The sequence below is a fragment of the Macaca nemestrina genome, chromosome 2, assembly GCF_043159975.1.
Source record: "Macaca nemestrina isolate mMacNem1 chromosome 2, mMacNem.hap1, whole genome shotgun sequence".
Taxonomy (NCBI): domain Eukaryota; kingdom Metazoa; phylum Chordata; class Mammalia; order Primates; family Cercopithecidae; genus Macaca; species Macaca nemestrina.
In genome coordinates, this window is record NC_092126.1 from 148,879,394 (window position 1) to 148,904,012 (window position 24,619).

The 24,619-nt window shown below is 43.3% G+C and overlaps 1 protein-coding gene and 1 non-coding gene across 13 annotated transcripts in view; both read left to right on the forward strand.

Annotated features, from left to right (window-relative positions):
- Nucleotides 1-47: 47 nt before the first annotated feature.
- LOC105477686 (FA complementation group D2) overlaps nt 48-24,619 on the forward strand; it is a 76,868-nt gene continuing 52,296 nt past the window's right edge. For 3 of the 12 annotated variants that reach the window (XR_984883.3, XR_011620230.1, XM_011734317.3), the window contains exons 1-14: nt 53-112; nt 2,313-2,409; nt 7,132-7,272; nt 8,782-8,849; nt 9,007-9,110; nt 9,495-9,555; nt 11,180-11,232; nt 15,402-15,480; nt 15,857-16,008; nt 17,703-17,790; nt 18,653-18,757; nt 19,148-19,248; nt 19,916-20,024; nt 20,259-20,294. Coding sequence is in view for 10 of the 12 variants with exons in the window: in XM_011734317.3 (XP_011732619.2) it covers nt 2,325-2,409; nt 7,132-7,272; nt 8,782-8,849; nt 9,007-9,110; nt 9,495-9,555; nt 11,180-11,232; nt 15,402-15,480; nt 15,857-16,008; nt 17,703-17,790; nt 18,653-18,757; nt 19,148-19,248; nt 19,916-20,024; nt 20,259-20,294 (1,182 nt within the window). In the remaining 2 variants the exon portion in view is untranslated. Of the gene's footprint in view, nt 265-2,312; nt 2,410-7,131; nt 7,273-8,781; nt 8,850-9,006; nt 9,111-9,494; nt 9,556-11,179; nt 11,233-15,401; nt 15,481-15,856; nt 16,009-17,702; nt 17,791-18,652; nt 18,758-19,147; nt 19,249-19,915; nt 20,025-20,258; nt 20,295-24,619 lie in introns of those variants that run through there. The other 9 variants (XM_071092206.1, XM_011734320.3, XM_071092201.1 and 6 more) reach the window with 9 other exon arrangements.
- On the forward strand, nt 13,063-13,165 carry LOC112425925 (U6 spliceosomal RNA). The gene has a single exon (XR_003017136.1). It is a non-coding gene; the product is annotated as a U6 spliceosomal RNA (small nuclear RNA).

Below are 24,619 nucleotides of genomic sequence, written 5' to 3' on the forward strand. Positions count from 1 at the left end.
ATTCCACTTCCGGCGCGGAAGTTGACGTCACGTGATGGCGCGCCTCGGTGGCGTCAGAGAGTCGTCGGGCATGGCGGGAAAGTCGAAAACGACGGGCGGTGACGGCTTCTCGGTGAGTTAGTGGAGCAGTGGTCGTAGTCTCTTGAGGCCCCGCTCCCCTGCGGCCTAATCTCTAAGTCCGAGCCGCGGTTGGAGTTCTCCTCTGGGGCTCGCGCCCCGAACCTCGGCTTCCTCATCTGCGCTGAGATGGGATAATCCCCACAGGTACCTTTCTGCGTCATTAAAATGAGGAAACGAGAAAGGCTTTTACCCTCACCCCCTTCCCGATGAACTAGTCCAGACAGTCGGCCTCATCTCACGTCTGTTGGACTTTTCTGAAAGCCAGATGGTATTGCACGTGTTAAAGGCGAGTGCCTGGAAGCCGGACGTCCTGACTTGCCTTAGTTTTTCCATCTGCAAGATGGCTGATAATGGTTATCTGTACTAACCGAAGCGGCGACAAATAAAAAGCTTAGCACAGCGCCCGGTACCTCGAAAATGTTAACCATTATTATAAGTCATTATTGTCGTCAAGAGTAAGTATAGGTGGTGAAGAGCACAGGTGCTGCAGCCAGACTGCCCAAGTTAGAATCCCAGTTCCGCCCGGGATGATGAGAAGAATAATGGTACCCACCTCAAAAAGTTTCGTGGGAAATTAATGAATTATTAAATGTAAAGTACTTGAAACAGTTCTTATTAACTTGTAGCATTTCCCCTGCCCTGCCAGCTTTTCTCACTCTGAATATTCTCAGAAATTTTCTTTATGCCGGTAACTATGCTGGGCATTAGGGGCATTGAGTAGGTGAGACTGGGTTCCTGCTCTCAGAGAGCTCCAGTCTAGTGTGAGGTAAGGTCCCCTTAGATATACCCTGTGGAGCAGGGAAGCTGCAGTAGCAAACTCCCTTAGGGATAGGAGGAGCGCTTTTCAAGGAAGATGACATTTGATTGAATGTTTAGGTCTGAGTAGAAATTTCCAGGCAAATAAGAGCACTTCAGATGAAAAGAACACCTTTGTGCAAAGGCACTGAGACCACGAAGGTTCTGATTTACAAGATTAAAAGGTCATGTGATTCAGGCACTCCCCTACCTCTGCTGGCTCATTTCTAACTCCACATCTCCTCTTCTCAGTATGAGACTCCTCTTCTCCTACACCTTCTACTGGCTAACTCCTGTTTCAGTCCTCAAGTCCCTGCCTAAAAATCACTTCGTCGGCTAACTCCTGTTTCAGTCCTCAAGTCCCTGCCTAAAAATCACTTCGTCGGTCGGTTTGGCTCACGCCTGTAATCCCAGCACTTTGGGAGGCTGAGGTGGGCGGATTACGAGGTCATGAGATCAAGACTATCCTGGGTAACACGGTGAAACCCCATCTCTACTAAAAATACAAAAAATTAGCCGGGTGTGGTGGCGGGCGCCTGTAGTCCCAGCTACTTGGGAAGCTGAGGCAGGAGAATGGCGTGAACCCGGGAGGTGGAGCTTGCAGTGAGCCGAGATTGCACCACCACACTCCAGCCTGAGCGACAGAGGAGACTCCGTTTCCCAAAAAAAAAAAAAAAAAAAAAATCACTTCTTCAGACCGGGTGACTCACATCTGTAATCCCAGCACTTTGGGAGGCCGAGGTGGGTGGATCACTTGAGGTCAGAAGTTTGAGACCAGCCTAGCCACATGGTGAAACCCTGTCTCGACTAAAAAAAAAAAAAAAAAGAAAGAAAAAATTCGAGGAGATTGTCCCTAAGAAATTGTCCTTGCTTCTTTTTACCACCCCTACTAGCAACTAGATTAAATTTCCTAGTAAGCCCTCATAGAACCTGTACTTTTATAGCACTTACAAAACTGTAGTTCAGTACATTAAGGCTATTTGTTACTTACTATACTGTAAACTCCCTGAGGACAGGAATCATGTCTGTCTAGTTCACAGTTGTAACCCCAGTACCTAGCACAGTCCCTAACCTATTGTATTGAAATAATGAGTTAAAGGACAGGTCCACTGGGGGATAGATAATGGAGGGTCTTGAATCTCAGATGGAGAGCGATGGGTTTTATCCTTCAGCAACAGCAAAGTAGTCTGCCTAAAGAGGCAACTAAGACTTGAAAGGAAGGTAGTATTGGCTAGATGTGAGAGTTGAAATTTGCTTAGCGCCTAGATTTAGATAACATTAATATGGAGATATGAGCCCCACTGATTTTGGATAGAACAGTTTTCTTTGAACAATAGCTTTAACTTCTCAGAATTTATCTTCTAGAGGGTAACTTCTGTTCCCCAATTTTGCTCTAGGAAGTAATTTAAATGCACAAGACATTGGTCAAAATGGTTTCCAAAAGAAGACTGTCAAAATCTGAGGATAAAGAGAGCCTGATCGAAGATGCCTCCAGTAAGTATCTAGTCATTTGTTGCTTTATTTCCTGTAGCAATGTATGAGGCATGTGAGAGATATAAAGTTCCTGCTTTTCAAGTGCTGAGAATCTTCAAAGTGTAATGGATAGAGCGCACAGAATTAAGGGAGAAATATCAGATTTGGGATTGAATTTTTGCCTCGAATTCTGCATATAACTTTTGAGTATGCCCACACCCTCTGGGCCTCAGTTTCCACATCCATAAGAGGAATTAGTGTTACAGACTTTTCTGCTATACATCATTTAGGTATTGAGACACAAATATATAACAGTCTCTACTCTTAAAAAACTTTATGTTCTTTCTTCCTCTCTTGGAAAAAAAATATTATGATCTAGACACATGCTATGTTAGTGATGTGAAAAGAAAGATATATCAAAGCAAGCACCCCAGAGGCAAAGAAACAGTGCAGACTCTGCCCATATGAGAAATGGTTGACAAAGATCCCAAGACTTCCGGATATAAGGAGTTCTGGCTGGGTGCTATCGCTCACATCTGTAATCCAAGCACTTTGAGGGGCTAAGGTGAGAGGATCACTTAAAGCTAGGAGTTCAAGACCAGCATGGGTAACAGCAAGACTCCATCTCTACAAAAAATTTTTTTAATTAGCTGGGCGTGGTGTTGTGCGCCTGTGGTCCTAGCTACTGAGGAGGCTGAAGTGGGAGGATCACTTGAACTCAGAAAGTCAAGGGTGCAGTGAGTCAATAATAGCACCATTGCACTCCAGCCTAGGCGACAGAGAGAGAGAGAGAGACTGTGTCTCAAAAAGGGAGGGGGGGGACAGGGAGGTTGATAGTTCATTTATTGCACTCATTTACTCTATTAAAGCAGTTCTAACTTGATTTGTGTTGGTTTGTTTTTATTTTACTAGGTTTTTAGGGAACAGGTGGTGTTTGGTTATATAAATAAGTTTTTTAGTGGCTATTTCTGAAATTTTGTTGTGCCTATCACCTGAAGAGTGTATGGTGTCCCCAGTGTGTAGTTTTTTTTTTTTTTTTTGAGACGGAGTCTCGCTCTGTTGCCCAGGCTGGAGTGCAGTGGCCAGATCTCAGCTCACTGCAAGCTCCACCCCCGGGTTCACGCCATTCTCCTGGCTCAGCCTCCCGAGTAGCTGGGACTACAGGCGCCCGCCACCTCGCCCGGCTAGTTTTTTGTATTTTTTAGTAGAGACGGGGTTTCACCGTGTTAGCCAGGATGGTCTCGATCTCCTGACCTCGTGATCCGCCTGTCTCGGCCTCCCAAAGTGCTGGGATTACAGGCTTGAGCCACCGCGCCCGGCCCAATGTGTAGTTTTTCAATCCCTAACCCCACTTCCACCCTTTATCTCGAGTCTCCAAAGTCCATTATATCATTCTTGTTGTTGTTGTTGTTTGAGACGGAGTCTCACTCTGTCGCCCAGGCTGGAGTGCAGTGGCACAATCTCAGCTCACTGCAAACTCCACCTCCTAGGTTCAAGTGATTCTCCAGCCTCAGTCTCCCAGTAGCTGGGATTACAGGCGCCAGCCACCACGCCCGGCCGATTTTTTGTATCTTTAGTAGAGACGGGGTTTCACTATGTTGGCCAGGGGGTGTCTGGAACTCCTGACCTCAAGTGATCTGTCTACCTCGGCCACCCAAAGTGCTCGGATTACAGGCTTGAGCCACCACGCCTGGCCCATTATATAATTTTTTTTTTTTTTTTTTTTTTTTTTTTTTTTTGAGATGGAGTTTGGCTCTTGTTGCCCAGTCTGGAATGCAGTGGCACAATCTTGGTTCACTGCAACCTCTGCCTCCCGGGTTCAAGCGATTCTCCTGCCTCAACCTCCCAAGTAGCTGGGATTACATGTACATGCCACCATGCCTGGCTAAATTTTTGTATTTTTAGTAGAGAAGGGGTTTCACCATGTTAGTCAGGATGGTCTCAAACGTCTGACCTCCGGTAATCCACCCACCTCAGCCTCCCAAAGTGCTGGCATTTTAGGCGTGAGCCACCGTACCTGGCCTCATTATGTCATTCTTAATGCTTTTGCATTCTCATAGCTTAGCTTCCACTAACTTGTGGATTGAAGAGTTATTTCTTACTAGGTTATTGGAATTTAAGTCTGATTCTTGGTCAATTCAACCGAAATAGATGAAAATGCTTGCTGAACAGCAATTGTAATGATAAAAATTGCAAGTCCAAAACCATGTTAGGAATAGGCTTGATTTAGAAACGGAAACTGTGGGCCAGGCACGGTGGCTCACGCCTGTAATCCTAGCACTTTGGGAGGCCAAGGCGGGCGGATCACCTGAGGTCAGGAGTTCGAGACCAGCCTGGCCAACATAGTGAAACCCCATCTCTACTAAAAATACAAACATTAGCTGGGTGTGGGATCACGCACCTGTAATCTCAGGTACTCGGGAGGCTGAGACAGGAGGATTGCTTGAACCCAGGAGGTGGAGGTGAGCTGAGATCATGCCACTGCACTTTAGCCAGGGCAGCAGAGCAAGACTCTTATCTCAAAAAAAAAAAAAAAAAAGCATGTTGTGAAGCTCCAATAGTTGATTAGTAATGGGATTATAGAATTAGAATATAGAGAAATTGGTAGAAAATTTGAAACTGAAGAGGAATAATATAGGAAATTATTGAAAGTAAATGTTTTACTTTGGAAATACTGTTTTCCAATAGAGAAGAGACTTCTGAATTAAGTTTATTAGAAGGGATTTGGGTTCTCTTGGTCAGTAATGAACAAACTGAATCTTTCATTCTGGTTATGTTTTACATTTCATTCAGGAAGGTAGTGGTCTTTCATTCTGATTAAGGCTTTATTAGAAAGAGGGAGAGGAGGCCGGGCATGGTGGCTCACACCTGTAATCCCAGCACTTTGGGAGGCCGAGGCGGGCGGATCACGAGGTCAGGAGATCGAGACCATCCTGGCCAACATGGTGAAACTCCATCTCTACTAAAAATACAAAAAATTAGCCGAGCTGGTGGTGGGCACCTGTAGTCCCAGCTACCAGGAGGCTGAGGCAGGAGAATGGCATGAACCTGGGAGGCAGAGCTTGCAGTGAGCCAAGATTGCACCACTGTATTCCAGCCTGGGCGACAGAGCGAGACTCTGTCTCAAAAAAAAAAAAGAGGGATTGGAATTAAAGAAGGAAAAAACAGAATGGCATCATTAAGGGATAAGAGTAAATTTTAAACTTGGCTTTGTTTGTTTCTTGTTTCTTTTTATGGGTAGAAAGCCTTGGGATTAAACCTATCTGAGCTTTGTAGTCAAAGATCTGATACAGGAGAAACTTCCCCATTCTGTCTACCCTTTATTCAGATCATTGAGTCTCAAATTTGGTGTGTATCAGGATTATTATCTGAAGACTGTAAAAAATTCAGACTCTTAGGTCCCATTCCCAAGATTTTGACTCAGTAACTCTGGTATATGGCGTGGAATATGCCTTTTTTTTTTTTTTTGAGACGGAGTCTCACTCTGTTTCCCATGCTAGAGTGCAGTGGCGTGATCTGGACTTACTGCAACCTCTGCCTCCAGGGTTCAAGTGATTCTCCTGCTTCAGCCTCCTGAGTTGCTGGTATTACAGGTGCGTACCACCACACCCAGCTAGTTTTGTATTAGTGGAGACAGGGTTTCACCACATTAGCCAGGCTGGCCTTGAACTCGTGACCTCAGGTGATCAGCCTGCCTCGGCCTCCCAAAGTGCTGGGGTTACAGGCGTGAGCCACCATGCTTGGTCGGGAATATGCATTTTATTTTATTTTATTTATTTTATTTTATTTTTTTCTGAGACGGAGTTCTGCTCTGTCGCCCAGGCTGGAGTGCAGTGGCGTGATCTTGGCTCACTGCAGACTCCACTTTCCAGGTTCACGACATTCTCCTGCCTCAGCCTCCCGAGTGGCTGGGACTACAGGCGCCCGCCACCATGCCCGGCTAATTTTTTTTGGTATTTTTAGTAGAGACGGAGTTTCACCATGTTAGCCAGGATGGTCTCGATCTCCTGACCTCGTGATCCACCCACCTCGGCCTCCCAAAGTGCTGGGATTACAGGCGTGAGCCACCGCGCCCGGCCGGGAATATGCATTTTAATAAGCTTTCCAGGGATTCCACTACAGTGGTTTGCAGGCAATAGCTTGAGAGACACTGGCTAGTTTAGTTTTTGGGTGGAAAACATTTCCATGGGTTATTCTTGTTAGGCACTTGTTTGTTTGAATTTAGTTTTTTAGAGATGGTGATTTCACTCTGTCACCCAGGCTGGAGTGCAGTGGCACTGTCATAGCTTCACTATATAGCTTCAACCTCCTGGGCTCCAGTTATTCTTCTGCCTTAGCCTCCGAAGTAGCTGGGACTACAGGTGGGCGTCTCCTCACCTAACTAGTGTGTGTGTGTATGTGTGGAGATGGGGTCTCCCTTTGTTGCCTGGGCTAGTCTTGAACTCCTGGCTCAAGTGATCCTCCTGCCTCGGCCTCCTAAATTGCTGGGATTACCACGTGAGCCACCTTGCCTGGCCAGAAATGGCACATTTTGAATTCTTCAAATGAAAACTCAATAGTTGAAAATAATTCTATTTGTTTTGGAAGCCACTATTTCTGAAGATAGTTTATTTCACTACAGCATCGATCCTAGTATAATTTTTAAGGAACACATCAGTTTTCCTCTCAGGATTATTATTCCTGGATTTAAGTTTTAATTTTTCCTTTACTGTTTACCATATTCTTAAATTTTTCTATTTTCAGAAACCGGGAAGCAACCACTTTCCAAAAAGACAAAGAAATCTCATATTGCTAATGAAGTTGAAGAAAATGACAGCATCTTTGTGAAGCTTCTTAAGATATCAGGAATTATTCTTAAAACGGGAGAGAATCAGAATCAACTAGGTAATATTTTAATCTAATTTTATTCTGTGGTTTTAATGAAATAACTCAGGACTGAATCATGGGTTTTCTAAATAGAGAGGCAATGAAGATTAGAAATGAGAGGGCCATCCATCTTGAGACAAAGTTGAAATTGCTTTTTAGAAAATGATACAGTGAGGCCAGGCACGGTGGCTCACGCTTATAATCCCAGCACTTTGGGATGCTCAAGGCAGGCGGATTGCCTGAGCTCAGGAGACCAGCCTGGGCAAAACGGTGGAACACCGTCTCTACTAAAATACAAAAAATTAGCCGGGCGTGGCAGCGTGTGCCTGTAGTCCCAGCTGCTCGGGCGCCTGAGTCAGGAGAATTACTTGAACCTGGGAGGCAGAGGTTGCAGTGAGCCAAGATCGCACCACTGCACTCCAGCCTGGGCGACAAGAGTGAGACTCCATTTCCAAAAAAAAAGGAAAAAGAAAATGGTACAGTCTTTGGTCCTCATTACTGTGTGTTAAGTAAAGCATTTCTCATTCTTTTATTAGAAAAAATATTATGTATTATTTCTTTTGTGTTATGAAAAAATAAATATTCAGAAAGCAGCTATATCAGTGTCAGAATAATTTCAGAAGAAAATGTATAAAGCCATGTAAGATTCTGGTTTTGGGGAACAGATTATTCCGTCTTGCTAAGGTTATGGCAGGTCTTTTTTAGAACACTTAGTGGCTATCTGCTATCAAAGCTAAGTCTGTTTGTTTGTTTGTTTGTTTGTTTTTGAGATGGAGTCTCCTCGCTCTGTCGCCCAGGCTGGAGTGCAGTGGCGTGATCTCGGCTCACTGAAAGCTCTGCCTCCCGGGTTCATGCCATCCTCCTGCCTCAGCCTCCCGAGTAGCTGGGACTACAGGCGCCCACCACGACGCCCAGCTAATTTTTTGTATTTTTAGTAGAGACAGTGTTTCACCATGGTGGCCAGACTGGTCTCAAACTCCTGACCTCAAGCAATCTGCCCGCCTCAGCCTCCCAAAGTGCTGGGATTATAGGCATGAGTCACCGTGCCCAGCCAAAGCTAAGTCTATTATGTGGGTTTAGATATAACCCCATGACTGTGGGCTGGGCGAGGTGGTTCACGCATGTAATCCCAGCACTTGGGAGGCCGAGGAGGGCAGATCATGAGGTCAGGAAATCGAGACCATCCTGGCTAACACAGTGAAACCCTGTCTCCACCAAAAATACGAAACAAAACAAAACAAAACAAAAAAACGTGCCTGTAGTCCCAGCTACTTGGGAGGCTGAGGCAGGAGAATTGCCTGAACCTGGGAGGTGGAGGTTCCAGTGAGCCGAGATCACCCCACTGCACTCCAGCCTAGGTGACAGAGCAAAACTCCATCTCAAAAAAAAAAAAGAAGATTTGGCTCTGAAATTAGGTTGAAAATGTTTTTATTGGTTTCATCAGGCAAGAAAGCAAGAAACTTGGGTTTTTAGAGAAGGAAAACTATGGTAGGAAACTGGTGACCAGCTCTTCTTTTTTCTCCATAGCTGTGGACCAAATAGCTTTCCAAAAGAAGCTCTTTCAGACCCTGAGGAGACACCCTTCCTATCCCAAAGTATGTATTTTTCCCCTGGTATTTTTGCTTGTGCCAGCGTAACTCTAGAATTTGGAATTTAAGGACACTGGTATAAAGTTGAGTGGGCTAAAATGATTTTTAACAGCAAATATTAAACTAAATATTTTATTCTTTTTATTTTTTAAATCTCCTTAAGATAATAGAAGAATTTGTTAGTGGCCTGGAGTCTTACATTGAGGATGAAGACAGTTTCAGGAACTGCCTTTTGCCTTGTGAGCGTCTGCAGGATGAGGAAGCCAGGTGTGGAGAGGAGGCATGGAATCTTGCTGAAATTCAGTCTGTTCTGCTAATCGCAGGGGGCTGGGCAGGGAGAGCACAATTGTTTGAAATTTCATTTTTGGTGTAGGCTGTCTTCCTCAGAATTTAAACTAAGTTTAAAATTCCTAAGCTTGTGGTTATGAGCCTAACAATCAGTGTTTTCTAGAATGTGTTTCACCTGTGTTGACAGAATTTCAAATCTCTACCGCTCCCTTGCAAAGAGCCATCTGCTTATTTCTGTGTTTCTTGTCTAACAGGGTAGTTCCTCTTTAAAGATTATGTATTTAACCAATTTTATTGAGAAAAAATGATAAAAGCGTTAAAACAAGGAAAGCAAAGTGGAAAACATTTCTTTTTTTTTTACAGTATGGGTGCATCTTATTCTAAGAGTCTTATCAAACTGCTTCTGGGGATTGACATACTACAGGTAAGACTGTCACTTTTTCTGTGAACATTTGATGGATGAAGTTTGTGATGTATGCTCAAGTCTAAATAGCAGGAACACAGGATAGAGTAGGGTTAATTGGAGAATTTGGGTTTGTAACAGCTTTAGCACAGCCCTGTTGCTGTGATGGGTTTGGTAAGGTAATATCTGTGTGTGTTTTTTTTTTTTTTTTTTTTTTGAGACGGAGTCTTGCTCTGTCACCCAGGCTGGAGTGCAGTGGCCGGATCTCAGCTCACTGCAAGCTCCGCCTCCCAGGTTCACGCCATTCTCCTGCCTCAGCCTCCCAAGTAGCTGGGACTACAGGCGCCCGCCACCTCGCCCGGCTAGTTTTTTGTAGTTTTTAGTAGAGACGGTGTTTCACCGTGTTAGCCAGGATGGTCTCGATCTCCTGACCTCGTGATCTGCCCATCTCGGCCTCCCAAAGTGCTGGGATTATATCTGTGTTTTAAAACTGTGCTTATTAGCCTAATACATCTGGCGGTCCTATTTATTCTCTCTGTATCTGATTCCTTTTCTTAAAGCTACATCCTGTGTATCTGAGTACCTGGTAATCTTTTTTTTTTTTTTTTTGAGATGGAGTCTCACTCTGTTGTCCAGGCTGGAGTGCAGTGGCACGATCTTGGCTCACTTCAAGCTCCACCTCCTGGGTTCACGCCATTCTTCTGCCTCAGCCTCTCGAGTTGCTGGGACTACAGGCGCCCCAAAAAATACTAAGTTTTTGTATTTTTAGTAGAGATGGAGTTTCGATCTCCTGACTTCATGATCCGCCCTCCTTGGCCTCCCAAAGTGCTGGGATTATAGGCATGAGGCACCGCCCCCAGCCAGTATCTTGTAATCTTTATCATATTCGTATCTCCATCATCTCCATTTAGCTTTTTAGATGCTCATGTATCTTAATTTTGTCCTTTTCCTCCTCCTCTTCTCCTTTAATATATTAAAGACAATACATTGATATAATTTAAATATTTCAAGTTATACAAATGCATATGGAACAGAACACTTCCCTCCACCCCGTTCTCCATTTTTCCTCTTCTCCCCTACTGTTAATCTTTTCACACTCTTAAACTCTTCCTTTTCACTGGAAATCTTGAAGGTAATTATTTTCAGTCTAAGAGCTCCCTTGTTCCTCTGCAGAGCTTCTGTTGCAACCTATTTGATAATCTTTTAAAGTCTGCATTTCGTGGATTAACTGTCATTGTTTTTAATAATATTTTGATTATCTGATTATTTTAACTTTGTCTTGATAATCATTTTCAGTTTTTCACAAGACAAATTAAATCTTTGTATTCCAATAGCATATTCTAAAAATGAAGACATACTCATGTGGATATCTTTGTAATAAGATATCAACTTTAACGAAGTGTTTATTCCAGGAGCTCTAGTTGGAAAGAGAATTATGCATTTCTTTTATGTGTGTGTGTTTGTGTGTCAGAGTCTCCTCTGTCACCCAGGCTGGAGTGGAGTGGTGCAATCTTGTCTCACTGTAACCTCTGCCTCCCGCAGGTTCAAGCGATTCTCGTGCCTCAGCCTCCCAAGTAGCTGGGATTATACATTTCTATTATGTATTTTGAGATGATCTCCTAACTCCCTATGTCTTCTTTTTTAGCCTGCCATTATCAAAACCTTGTTTGAGAAGTTGCCAGAATATTTTTTTGAAAAGTAAGTGGAGTTATGGAATGTTCGAAGTACCCCGGTGTTACTTAAGTTTCTCTCTGAAAAGGTTACTCTGAAAACTCTTGGTTTCTCTGAAAGTCATATTTATCATGATGCTTCTTAAGTGACTACTAAAATTTTACTGGAGTGTCTTTGAAGTTTCATCTATTAATATGATTTTGTAAAAATAGATAGGATTATGATAAAAGTAACTATTGGCCTGGTGCGGTGGCTCACACCGGTAATCCCAACAGTTTGGGAAGCCGAGGCAGGAGGATTGCTTGAGTCCAGGAATTCAAGACTAGCCTGGGCAATGTAGTGAGACCTTGTCTGTATTTAGAAACAGAATTTTTTTTTTTTTTTAAGTGTCTGTTGCTTATGCTCAGGGATAGTCCCTAGTAGAAGGATACACAATATACTGGTAACAGTAGTTGTTTCCAAAGAGGGTAGCCAGTTGGTTGGAATCAGGTATTCTCTGAATACTTTTCTTTACCTTTTTAATTTTGTAGCGTATGTTGAGACAGGGTCTCACTCTGTCACCCAGGCTGGAGTGCCGTAGTATGATCACGGCTCACTGAGGCCTCCACCTCCCAGGCTTCAGTGATCCTCCTACCTCAGCCCCATGAGTGCCTGGGACTACAGGTGCGCGCCACCCGGTCTGGCTAATTCTCATGTTTTTTTGGTAGAGGTGGGGTTTCGCCATGTTGCCCCGGCTGGTCTCAAAACTTCTAGGCTCAAGTGATCAACCTGCCTGAGCCTCTCCAACTACTGGAATGTGGCCCTACCTGTTTTTTTTAATTACTATGTTAAAAAAGAAATGAACAGCCTAATAGAAAAGTAGACAAAGCTTGTGAACAGACAGTTTACAAAGAAGAAATGCAAGAACATCGAATATTTAAAAAGTTCAATTTTGTTAGCAAAGTCACAAATTTAAAACACTATATCAAAATAGTAAATAGGCCGGGCGCGGTGGCTCAAGCCTGTAATCCCAGCACTTTGGGAGGCCGAGACGGGTGGATCACAAGGTCAGGAGATCGAGACCATCCTGGCTAACCCGGTGAAACCCCGTCTCTACTAAAAAATACAAAAAACTAGCCAGGCGAGGTGGCGGGCGCCTGTAGTCCCAGCTACTTGGGAGGCTGAGGCAGGAGAATGGCGTGAACCCGGGAGGCGGAGCTTGCAGTGAGCTGAGATCCGGCCACTGCACTCCAGCCTGGGTGACAGAGCGAGACCCCGTCTCAAAAAAAAAAAAAAAAAAAAAAATAGTAAATAATAACTATTAAGCAGTAAAATAAAGGCATTTTTTCCTACTCTCAAAGGGTCTCCTTGTTGAGTGTAGTGAATAGGCATGCTCGTGCATTGCTAGTGAGCATATAAATTAGTTCAGGCATTGAGTCTGAAGAGCAATAGATTGTATGTGTCAAAAACCTTAGATTTTGCATACCCTTTAGTCCTAATGTCATGTCTCCTAATTTATCCTAGGATAATAACTGTGAATGAAAATGAAATAATATTGGCCGGGCGTGGTGGCTCACGCCTGTAATCCCAGCACTTTGGGAGGCTGCGGCGGGCAGATCACAAGGTCGGGAGTTCGAGACCAGCCTGGCCAATATGGCGAAACCCCGTCTCTACAAAAAATACAAAAAAAATTAGTCAGGAGTGGTGGCGGATGCCTGTAGTCCCAGCTACTCGGGAGGCTGAGGCAGGACAATCGCTTGAACCCGGGAGGCGGAGGTTGTAGTGAGACGAGATCGGGCCACTGCACTCCAGCTTGGGAGACAGAGCGAGACTCCATCTCAAAAAAAAAAAAAAAAAAAAATGAAATATATTAGTTTAGTGCTTGCTTTGGCAGTACATGTACTGAAATTGAACAATACAGAGATTAGCATGGCCCCTTTGCAAGGGTGATACCCAAATTTGTGAAGTGTTCCATATATTGAAAAAGATTACTCTTTAAAATAAATGTGAATAATTGAGATGTTCAAAAAATAGGAATATTATGTGTACATTAATTACTGTACAAAGAACTAGTTAATATCATATGTTAATTGAAAAAAACAAAACCAGGTTACACGTAGCATTTATATTAGGTTGGTGCAAAAGTAATTGCGGTTTTTGCAATAAATAGTGCAGTCCAGTATTTTGCTTAAAAAGATACACACGTATACATATGCGTGTTAATAGTGTACATTTCTGGAATGACAGGATTATAGTCATTTTTATGTTCTCCTTTTTAATTTTTTCAGAGTCCTGATACAGTAATAAGTTTAAAGGTTTATTTATTTTGAGACAGAGTCTCACTCTGTCGCCAGGCTGGAGTACGGTGGCGCGATCTTGCTCACTACAACCTCTGCCTCCTGGGTTCAAGTGATTCTTCTGCCTCAGCCCCCCGAGTAGCTGGGATTACAGGTGTGCACCACCATACCCAGCTAATTTTTGATATTTTTAGTAGACACGGGTTTTCACCATGTTGGCCAGGCTGTCCTTGAACTCCTGACCTCAAGTGATCTGCCTGCCTCAGCCCCACAAAGTGCTGGGATTACAGGAGTAAGCCACTGCACCCACTGAAGGTTTTTCTAATTTGTTTCAGCTAAATGTCTCATGCTGGATGCCTTACATTCTGGCTTATCTTTTTCAGTTAAGACTGGCTGCAATAACAAGGACCATGCTGTCAAGGATGTGGAAGTGGTCCAAAACTTTAGATACAGGAGGCTTGAAGGAAGGCAGAAACTATCATTTTTGGAAAAATGATAATTGAGCCAACATTTCTTTATTTACAAATGGTTTTTAGTACTTTTATGAATATAATCTAATTTGACTTTCTGTGTTCCCTTAGCAATATATGCTTGTCTTTTTTTTTTTTTTCCGAGACAGAATCTTGGCTCTGTCACCCAGGCTGGAGTGCAGTGGCATGATCTCGGCTCACTGCAACCTCCGCCTCCTGGGTTCAAGCGATTCTCCTGCCTCAGCCTCCCGAGTAGCTGGGATTACAGGTACCCACCATCATGCCCAGCTGATTTTTGTATTTTTTTTTTTTTTTTTTGAGACGGAGTCTCGCTCTGCCGCCCAGGCTGGAGTGCAGTGACTGGATCTCAGCTCACTGCAAGCTCCGCCTCCCGGGTTCACACCATTCTCCTGCCTCAGCCTCCCGAGTAGCTGGGACTACAGGCGCCCACCACCTCGCCCGGCTAGTTTTTCGTATTTTTCAGTAGAGACGGGGTTTCACCGTGTTAGCCAGGATGGTCTCGATCTCCTGACCTCGCGATCCGCCCGTCTCAGCCTCCCAAAGTGCTGGGATTACAGGCTTGAGCCACCGCGCCCGGCCTGGTTTTTGTATTTTTAGTAGAGACGGGGTTTCACCATATTGGCCAGGCTGGTCTTGAACTCCTGGCCTCATGTGATCTGCCCACCTTGGCCTCCCAAAGTGTTGAGATTACAGGCGTGAGCCACCGCACCCAACTTATGCTTGCCTTTTTTTTTTTTTTTTTTTTTGAGACGGAGTCTCGCTCTGTCGCCCAGGCTGAAGTGCAGTGGCCGGATCTCAGCTCACTGCAAGCTCCACCTCCCGGGTTCACGCCATTCTCCTGCCTCAGCCTCCCGAGTAGCTGGGACTACAGGCGCCCGCCACCTCGCCCGGCTAGTTTTTTTTTTTGTATTTTTAGTAGAGACGGGGTTTCACCGTGTTAGCCAGGATGGTCTCGATCTCCTGACCTCGTGATCCACCCGTCTCGGCCTCCCAAAGTGCTGGGATTACAGGCTTGAGCCACCGCGCCCGGCCATGCTTGCCTTTTTAAGCACTTACTGCGTTGATGTTATTAGTGTCTTACCTTTTAAAAATATTTGTCATATTTGGTTTTTAAGATTTATTAACGTTATCTTTTTAAAAATTATTATTAAGAGATGCTGTCTAGCCCTGTCATCCCTTTTCTCTAAATCCTCCCTGGATGTAGCCACTGTTCATATTTAGCATACTTTCTAGACATTTTTCTCAACATACGTAAGCATATATCTCCTGCATATTGGGTATCACTTGTGTGTCTAGTGCAGTGCCAAATTCATAGTAGGTATTCAGTAAATGTTAATGGAATGGCTAAAATATTTTGTGCAGTATTAATGCTTGCTGTTATTTTGGCCAGGAAGGCTAAGTTCCCTGTCTTCTCTTCCTAATATTTTAGCAAGAACAGTGATGAAATCAACGTACCTCGACTCATTGTCAGTCAACTAAAGTGGCTTGACAGAGTTGTGGATGGCAAGGTAGGCTTACGGACTTTATCTCTTGAATTTAAAGAGTATGTTTCTCATATCTTTTGGAAGTTGTATTTTTTTTTTCTCTTTCTAAACAGAAAATTCATACTTTTCCATCCATCCATCCATCCATTAGCTTTTTCTAATTTTCATCGTTTGAGAATCATAGATATTTCACCTTTTAATTTCATCAGAAAAGTTTAAATATGAAGAGTAGGTATCATTTATTAAATAAATTAAATATTTGGGAAGATTCTTTTTCAAAGTACAGAGATAAATAACTATGTTTATCTCTCAAATAATTTCAGCTCTGCATTTCACAAGTAGGTAGTGTTTCTTTATTCTGGGTAATGTGCTGCAGTTCTAATAGTGTCCTCTACTGCAGGACCTCACCGCCAAGATCATGCAGCTGATCAGTATTGCTCCAGAGAATCTGCAGCATGACATCATCACCAGCCTACCTGAGATCCTAGGGGATTCCCAGCACACTGATGTGGGGAAAGAACTCAGGTGGATAAGCACTCTGTCACCATCTAAGTGAGGCTCGACTGTGGGGGCTTTATCATTGCAGTATTCAAAAAGCAGTAGTAATGTGGTCTCTTATATCTAAAAAGAAGATGATACCCACCTTCATGAGTAGGGTATGGGATTTGACTTAAAAAAAAGAAAGGTATATATTTGAACAGGTCCACGTACTTTCTTCTTTTTTTAAGACAGAGTCTTGCTTTGTCACCTAGGCTGGAGTGCAGTGGTGTGATCTCAGCTCATTGCAACCTCCACCTCCTGGGTTCACGCTATTCTCCTGCCTCAGCCTCCTGAGTAGCTGGGACTACAGGCGCCTGCCACCACGCCCGGCTAATTTTTTTGTATTTTTAGTAGAGACGAGGTTTCACCATGTTAGCCTGGATAGTCTCAATATCCTAGCCTTGTGATCCACCTGCCTCAGCCTCCCAAAGTGCTGGGATTACAAGTGTGAGCCACTGTGCCCGGCCCCACATACTTTCTTTTAAATGGTATACCTGTTATGAGCGTGAAGTCTGGCTTAGGATTAGGTATCTAAATTTGGCCAATGGAGAAGTTGACCATGATCCCTTAGTTTCATTAACATGTTCTTCAGGGCGTCCTTAACCCTGACTGCACATTAAAATCATTTGTGGAGCCTATTAAACATCTACCTTCTTTGGGTTCCTAGGTGATTCATTCTAATGCACAACCTTGCGTCAGACCCCTTGCAGAGACCCATTGCTTGCTGTCATTCATTTGAAAAATAGTAATTGGTAGGGCAGTATTGAAGAAGGGGTGAACAATATCCCTAGGTAATAAAGTTTCCATCATAATGCAACTTTTTATTGTACTAGAAGCGTTTTTTAAAAATTCAGTTTGTGATACTTCCTTTTGTGTAGTTGTGTGCACAGCTACCTCCAAAACATCCAATGATTTCTTGCCTTTGTCCTTTTGGGCAGGATGCTCCCTATGGGCAAAGCACTATGCCACCCACTTTACCTGCCTGATGCCAGCTCATCTCCTTTTGTATAGTCTTCTTTTAGCATCTATCACTGTGACTCATGCCTTTAATCCCAGCATGTTGGGCCGCTGAGGTGGGTGGGTCGCTTGAGCCCAGGAGTTCGAGATCAGCTTGGGCAAAAAGCTGTCTCTCCAAAAAATACAAAAATTAGCTGGGTGTGGTGGTACGACCTATAATTCTAGCTACTCAGGAGGCTGAGATGGGAGGATCAATTGAGAATGGAAGGTCGAAGCTACGGTGAACTGTGATCACGCCACTGTACTCAAGCCTGGGCATCAGAGTAAGACCCTATCTCAAAAAGCAAAAAAAAAAAAAAAATCTATTACTGTCCTCACTACGTTGTGCTCCTGTAGCACCATGTGCACATGTCTCTCATCCTTATCACATTTCATTGTAAATGTTTTGTGTTTTCTTTTTCCTTTTTGCGGGGAAGGATATGTACCAAACTAAATAGTGGTGTTCTCTGGGTAGTGGGGATTGTGATGGAAGGCTTGTTTCTACTTTTATTATTTGAGTTTTTATAATGAGCATGTATTATTTTTTGCAGTCAAAACAATTTTTAAAGAAACATACTATAAATGGTAATTTAATGGCAACTAAGTATGTCCTTTCTTTCCATACTGTAATGAATGATTTTCTCAAGTCATTGTCTGCCCAGCTCTGTTCAAACCATTACACAACTTTTTTGTTTTTCTACCATTCACAGTGACCTACTGATAGAGAATACTTCACTCACTGTCCCAATTTTGGATGTCCTTTCCAGCCTCCGACTTGATCCAAACTTCCTGTTGAAGGTAGGAAAGACTCAGCTTTCCAGAAACTGAGCCAGCTTTCCAACCTCCCAGAACAAGTATTACTCAGTCATTGCCTTGGGAGTAATGAATATATCATTTTGAAACCATAGTGAATCACATTTGATATTTTTTTTTCCCCACCTCAATGAGTTTCAGATGCTATTCTGTGATAGAATCACAGCTATTAGTTGTTTTTTTTGTTTTTGATTTTGTTTTGTTTGTTTTTGAGATGGAGTCTTGCTCTGTCGCCCAGGCTGGAGTGCAGCGGCACGATCTCTGCTCACTGCAACCTCTGCCTCCCAGTTTCAAGCAGTTCCCTGACTTGGCCTCCCGAGTAGCTGGGATTACAGGCGCCTGCCACCACGCCTGGCTAATTTTTGTAATTTTAGTAGAGACTGGGTTTCACCATATTGTCCAGGCTGGTCTTGAACTCTGGACCTTGTTTTCCACCCACCTCGGCCTCCCAAAGTGCTGGGATTACAGGCTTGAGCCACTGTGCCGGCCCACAGGTCTGTTTTTAAACAGTAAGTTTTGAGTGGAAATCTGTATTGTCTGAATCATACCTGCTTCCCATAGGAATAATACTTTTTATGCCGTACTGTAGCCAGTTGAGAATTTAGGCTCTGAATGTAAGATAATAGCTCTGTTTCACATTTATTGCCCATCTGTTTTTGACGAAGCTGTGGTATTAACAACTAAAAGATTCTAATTTGGGGAAAAATCTAAAATTTTTTCCCCCTTAATTATAAGTGGGAAAATGGAGTAAGAGAAGTGATTTTTTTCTAATGTTACCTAACAGTTCAGTACAAAGTTGAGGTAGTGACATTAAAACTTACTAAGTTTTTGTGCTTTTAATTTTTAGGTTCGCCAGTTGGTGATGGATAAGTTGTCATCTATTAGATTGGAAGATTTACCTGTGATAATAAAGTTCATTCTTCATTCCATAACAGCCATGGATGCACTTGAGGTATGCTCTTATATCCCGTCACACCTAGATAAAGCAACTTAAGTTAATACGTGCCAATTGCTCTTCTCTGTCCCCAGACTGAGAATACTGACTAATCCGCATAGCATTCAGAGGAGAGAATGGAGCTATTCAACAGATTCATTATTCTGTATAAGCTGCTATAAGTTACATTTACTCTTTCTGTGTAGTACCTCACAGAATTCTGAAATTTTGGGTATGACGCTCTATGACATTGCATTAACTATTCTCACAACTCTATTTTTCAAAATGTCCAACATTTAAAATTTTTTCTTCCTCAGTCTTTCAGGAGATTGTCATGGTTGAGAGACTGGACTGTGCCTACCCATTATGAATAAGCAGAAAACCATAGTTAATATTTATTTTCTGCAGGTAATTTCTGAGCTTCGGGAGAAGTTGGATCTGCAACATTGTGTTTTGCCATCACGGTTACAGGCTTCCCAAGTAAAGTTGAAAAGTAAAGGACGAGCAAGGTAAAGAACTCATCCTCACATAGGATGTCACAATTTTCTGACATCCCACAGTCAGAGTTAGAGCTTAATACTTACAACTACAGGCTGGGCGCAGTGGTTCACGCCTGTAATCCCAGCACTTTGGGAGGCCAAGACAGGCGGATCACGAGGTCAGGAGATCGAGACCATCCTGGCTAACACGGTGAAACCCCGAATCTACTAAAAAATACAAAAAACTAGCCGGGTGACGTGGTGGGCGCCTGTAGTCCCAGCTACTCAGGAGGCTGAGGCAGGAGAATGGCGTAAACCCGGGAGGCGGAGCTTGCAGTGAGCTGAGATCTGGCCACTGCGCTCCAGCCTGGGTGACAGAGCAAGACTCCGTCTCAAAAAAAAAAAAAAAAAAAAAAAAACAACTTACAACTACAAATAATGGTACTATTATGACATTTACACCTAGTATTGTATAGTGTTTCAAATTACATATATGTATGTGATTATGTATGCGTTTATATGTTTTCTTAGCGATTCAGATCAATTCCAGACAGACTACAGTGCAAGTTTATTAGCCATCTTATACGTGAGGTTGTCATTTGCTTCAGTGTACATGGCTACTAAGCAGGAACTCAGATCTTGTAAGTTCTTTTCTGGTAGGTAGAACAGTAATTTGTTTCCTCTCTGCTACTTGTAGTTCCTCAGGAAATCAAGAAAGCAGCGATCAGAGCTGTATTATTCTCCTCTTTGATGTAATAAAGTCAGCTATTAGATATGAGAAAACCATTTCAGAAGCCTGGATTAAGGTGAGATCTTTGGAACTTTGATTATCAAGGAGGAAATGAGTGGCAATTAGTGACAGATGTATAACTGAGGTAGCTTGAAATAAAAATCTCAAAAGTCATTCAAGTGGAAATGATGGCTCATGGTTGCCATATGGACACATTGACTCTTGGATGACATAACAGGGCTTGCTGAGTAAGGTGAAACATGTTTCACTGATGTATCATAATATTTTTGTGACTCTCCTGTTTTTTCAGGCAATTGAAAACACTGCCTCAGTGTCTGAACACAAGGTAATGTTCATGTACTATGCATTTTCAGTATTGCAGACTTAAAAGTAATGACATTGGCTAGCTTGCCTTCCTGCTTTCTTTCTTTCCCCTCCCTCTAGTCACTCTTTTTTTCTCTTCTCTAGTTGTTCTAATAAACATTAGCTGTCTGGGGAAGACAATCTGAGGGGGCGACTGGCCAGATAGCCTGCCCCTACTCACTCTGGCTATAAAATAAGCCTACAGTATCCATAAGGGGAAATACTAACAGTGTAACCAAGCATATCAAGATGCAGTCAAAGAAGCCAAGTCCCCACCGATGAGATGAAGAAAATAACCACCTGAGTCTCAGGTCCCTGTATCTGCCTAATTGCCCTTCCTTCCACCCAGCACCACTGTCAAGATAATGGCATTCCATGTTTTATTTTACTTTGCCCATGTAGACCTGACTGGAGTAAATCAGTCTGTCCACTGTCAAGGCAGTGGTACTGGATCTTATGTCTCTAATCTAGAAGTACCTTCCATCAGAAAGCCAGATGGTTGGCTGGGTGCTGTGGCTCACATCTATAATCCCAGTACTTCGGGAGGCGGATCATCTGAGGTCAGGAGTTTGAGACCAGCCTGGCCAATGTAGCGAAACCCTGTCTCTAAAAGAAAATTAAAAAATAAAAAAATTAGCCTGGCCTGGTGTCACGCACCACTGCACTCCAGCCTGGGCAACAGTGCAAGACTCCATCTCAAAAAAAAAAGCCAGATGATTGAGTTCCTTAGGTTTTGATTGGTTGCCTTTAAAGATTTTTCTTTGGTTGGAATCTGTTTTGTGGGATTTTTGTTAGTTGTGTTAGCCAATTTTTGGGTGACTATCTTAAAAACTTTCATGATGCCAAATAAAGCAATGAAAATTCAGAATTTTTTCTGGTGAAAAATATCAAAGTACTCCAACACACTGTTTTTGGTTTTGGATAAACATAAATTTACCACCGTGGCTGCCTGCATTCCTATTTTTACATATTTGTAATCATTGTATAAATATAATTTCTATTCTTATTTTTTTCTTTACATTTTTTCCCCTGTCATAAATATTTCAAGTGTCTGCTTTGTCTTCATTATTATCTTTAATGACTGTATTCTGGTCTAATAACTCTCAATTTTGGTGTCCTCAGGAGTGGGACAATCAGTTAAGAGAAGCAGTAAAATTTGTTTTGTTTTTTCTTGTTTGTCCTGCTTTCCTTTTTAACTGTTTTTTTTTTTCCCCTGGAAGCATAGACTCAAGTTGCCCTGAATACACTCCCAATGTTTTCTCTTTTTTGGTCTTTTTTTGTTTTTCAAGAGACTAAGTCTTGCTCTGTCACCCAAGCTGGAGTGCAGTGGTAGCATCATAGCTCCCTGCAGCCTCAAACTCCTGGGTTCAAGTGATCCTCCCACCTCAATCTTCGGAGTAGCTGGGACTACAGGCAAGCACCACCAGGCCTGGCTAATTGTTTTATTTATTTATTTATTATTTTTATTATTATTTTTTTTTGAGATGGTGTTTCGCTCTTTTGCCCAGGCTAGAGTGATGTGGCACAATCTCAGCTCACTACAACCTCCGCCCCCTGGGTTTAAGCAGTTCTCCTGCCTCAGCCTCCCTAGTAGCTGGGATTATAGGTGCCCGCCACCACGCCCAGCTAATTTTTGCATTTTTAGTAGAGACGGGATTTCACCATGTTGGCCAGGCTGGTCTCAAACTCCTGACCTCAGGTGATCCGCCCACCTCAACCTCCCAAAGTGCTGGGATTACAGGTGTGACCCACCATGCCAGGCCAATTTTTTTATTTTTTATATAGATGAGGTCTTGCTGTGTTGCCCAGACTGGTCTGAATTTTTTTTTTTTTTTTTTGAGACGGAGTCTCATTCTGTCACCCAGGCTGGAGTGCAGTGGCATGATCTCGGCTTACTGCAAGCTCTGCCTCCCGGGTTCATGCCATTCTCCTGCCTCAGCCTCCTGAGTAGCTGGGACTACAGGTGCCTGCCACCACGCCTGGCTAATTTTTTTTTTTTTTTTTGTATTTTTAGTAGAGACAGAATTTCACCGTGTTAGCCAGGATGGTCTTGATCTCCTGACCTCGTGATCTGCCTGCCTCAGCCTGCCAAAGTGCTGGGATTACAGGCGTGAGCCACTGCACCCGGCATGGTCTCAACTTTTTAGCTTCAAGTGATCCTCCTGCTTGGGCCTCCCAAAGTGCTGGGATTATAGGCATGAGCCACTGCTCCTAGCCCTCAAATTTTTCTTTTTTAAACTTAGGTAAACAAGCTAATTGTGGAGAAAAACCCACAAGGAAACTACAGATGTAAAAAATACAGTTTTTCTCCACTCTCTGTCCCATTCCTCAGGGATAATCATCCTAAATTTTTTCTCTTCATATACAAGCTGTAATTGCGTGGAAGTACAGGTGTACTCTTATACCTACACATATATATGTTTATATATTGTTTTTACAAAAGCAGAATCTTAACTATGATTATGGGTGGTGGTGGTGGTGTTTAAAGAGACAGGGTCTCACTCTGTCACCAGGCTGGAGTGCAGTGGCATAATCATAACTCACTGTTGCCTCCACCTCCTGGGCTCAAGTGAGCCTCCCTCCTCAGCCTCCCAAAACAGTGGGATTATAGGCATGAACCACCATGCCCAGCCTGATTATCCTTTTGCAGGTTGCTGTTTTTTCCACTTCATACCAGGAATGTCTTTTCTCTGTCAAAAAATATAGTATGGCTCAGCAGTCCCTAACCTTTTTGGCACCAGAGACTGGTTTCATGGAAGAGAGTTTTTCCACATCCATGAAATCATGAAATCGTGTCAGAGCATGAACAGTTCATGAACAGTCAGGATGAAACAGTTCCACCTTAGATCATCAGGCACTACTTAGATTCTCATAAGGAATGTGCAGCCTAGATCCTGTGCATGTGCAGTTCACAATAGGGTTCACACTCCCATGAGAATCTAATGCTGCCGCTATTCTGACAGGAGAAGGATCTCAGGTGGTAATGCCCACTTGACCGCCCCTCACCTCCTGCTGTGCAGCTTGGTTCCTAGCAGACCATAGACTCTGTGGTCCAGGGGTTGCGGACCCCTGGTCTAGCTTATTCTTTTTGTTTGTTTGTTAATTTTTTAAATAATTTTTTTTTTTTTTAGATAGAGCTTTGCTCTGTCACTTAGGCTAGAGTGCAATGGCATAATCTTGGCTCACTGTAACCTCCACCTCCCAGGTATAAGTGATTCACTTGCCACAGCTTCCCGAGTAGCTGGGATTACAGGCACCTGCCACCATGACTGACTAATTTTTTTGTGAGTATTTTTGGTAGAGATGGGGCTTCACCATGTTGGCCAGGCTAGTCTCAAACTCCTGACCTCAGGTAATCTGCCCACCTCAGCCTCCCAAAGTGCTGGGATTACAGGCATGAGCCACCACACCCTGCATGGCTTATTCTTTTTGATGACTGTGTAATATTCCAAAAATTAAAATAACTCTATCATAATTTATTGAACCTTTCCCGTATTGATGGGCATTTATAGTCTTTCCAACTTTTACAAAGTAATTTTCTTTTTTTTTTCTTTTTTTTTTTTTTTTGAGACAAAGTCTTGCTCTGTCACCCAGGCTCCAGTGCAGTGGCTCGATCTTGGCTCACTGCAACCTCTGGTACCCGGGTTCAAGCAATTCTCCTGCCTCAGCTTCCCAACTAGCTGGGATTACAGGTGCGTGCCACCTTGCCCGGCTAAGTTTTGTATTTTTAGTGGAGACGGAGTTTCAGCATCTTGGCCAGGCTGGTCTTGAACTCCTGACCTCATGATCCACCTGTCTCGGCCTCCCAAATTGCTGGGATTACGGGCGTGAGCCACCTCGCCTGGCCTAGTAATTTTCCTAATAATAGTGAAAATACATACTGTAGTTGGCAACAAATACACACTGGAGTTGGCAAGTGATTGAATCTTTCTTTTAATAAATGTCAAACTGTTCAGAGTTACATCTGTAATAATATCACTTTCATGTATATTGCTCTGTATTCTTTGTTTTTGTTTTTGTTTTTTTTTTTTTGAGACGGAGTCTCACTCTGTCACCCAGGCTGGAGTGCAGTGGCGCCATCTTGGCTCACTGCAAGCTCCGCCTCCCGGGTTCACGCCATTCTCCTGCCTCAGCCTCCCCAGCAGCTGGGACTACAGGCGCACGCCGCCACACCTGGCTAATTTTTTGTGTTTTTAGTAGAGACGGGGTTTCACCGTATTAGCCAGGATGGTCTCGATCTCCTGACCTTGTGATCCGCCCGCCTTGGCCTCCCAAAGTGCTGGGATTATAGGCATGAGCCACCATGCC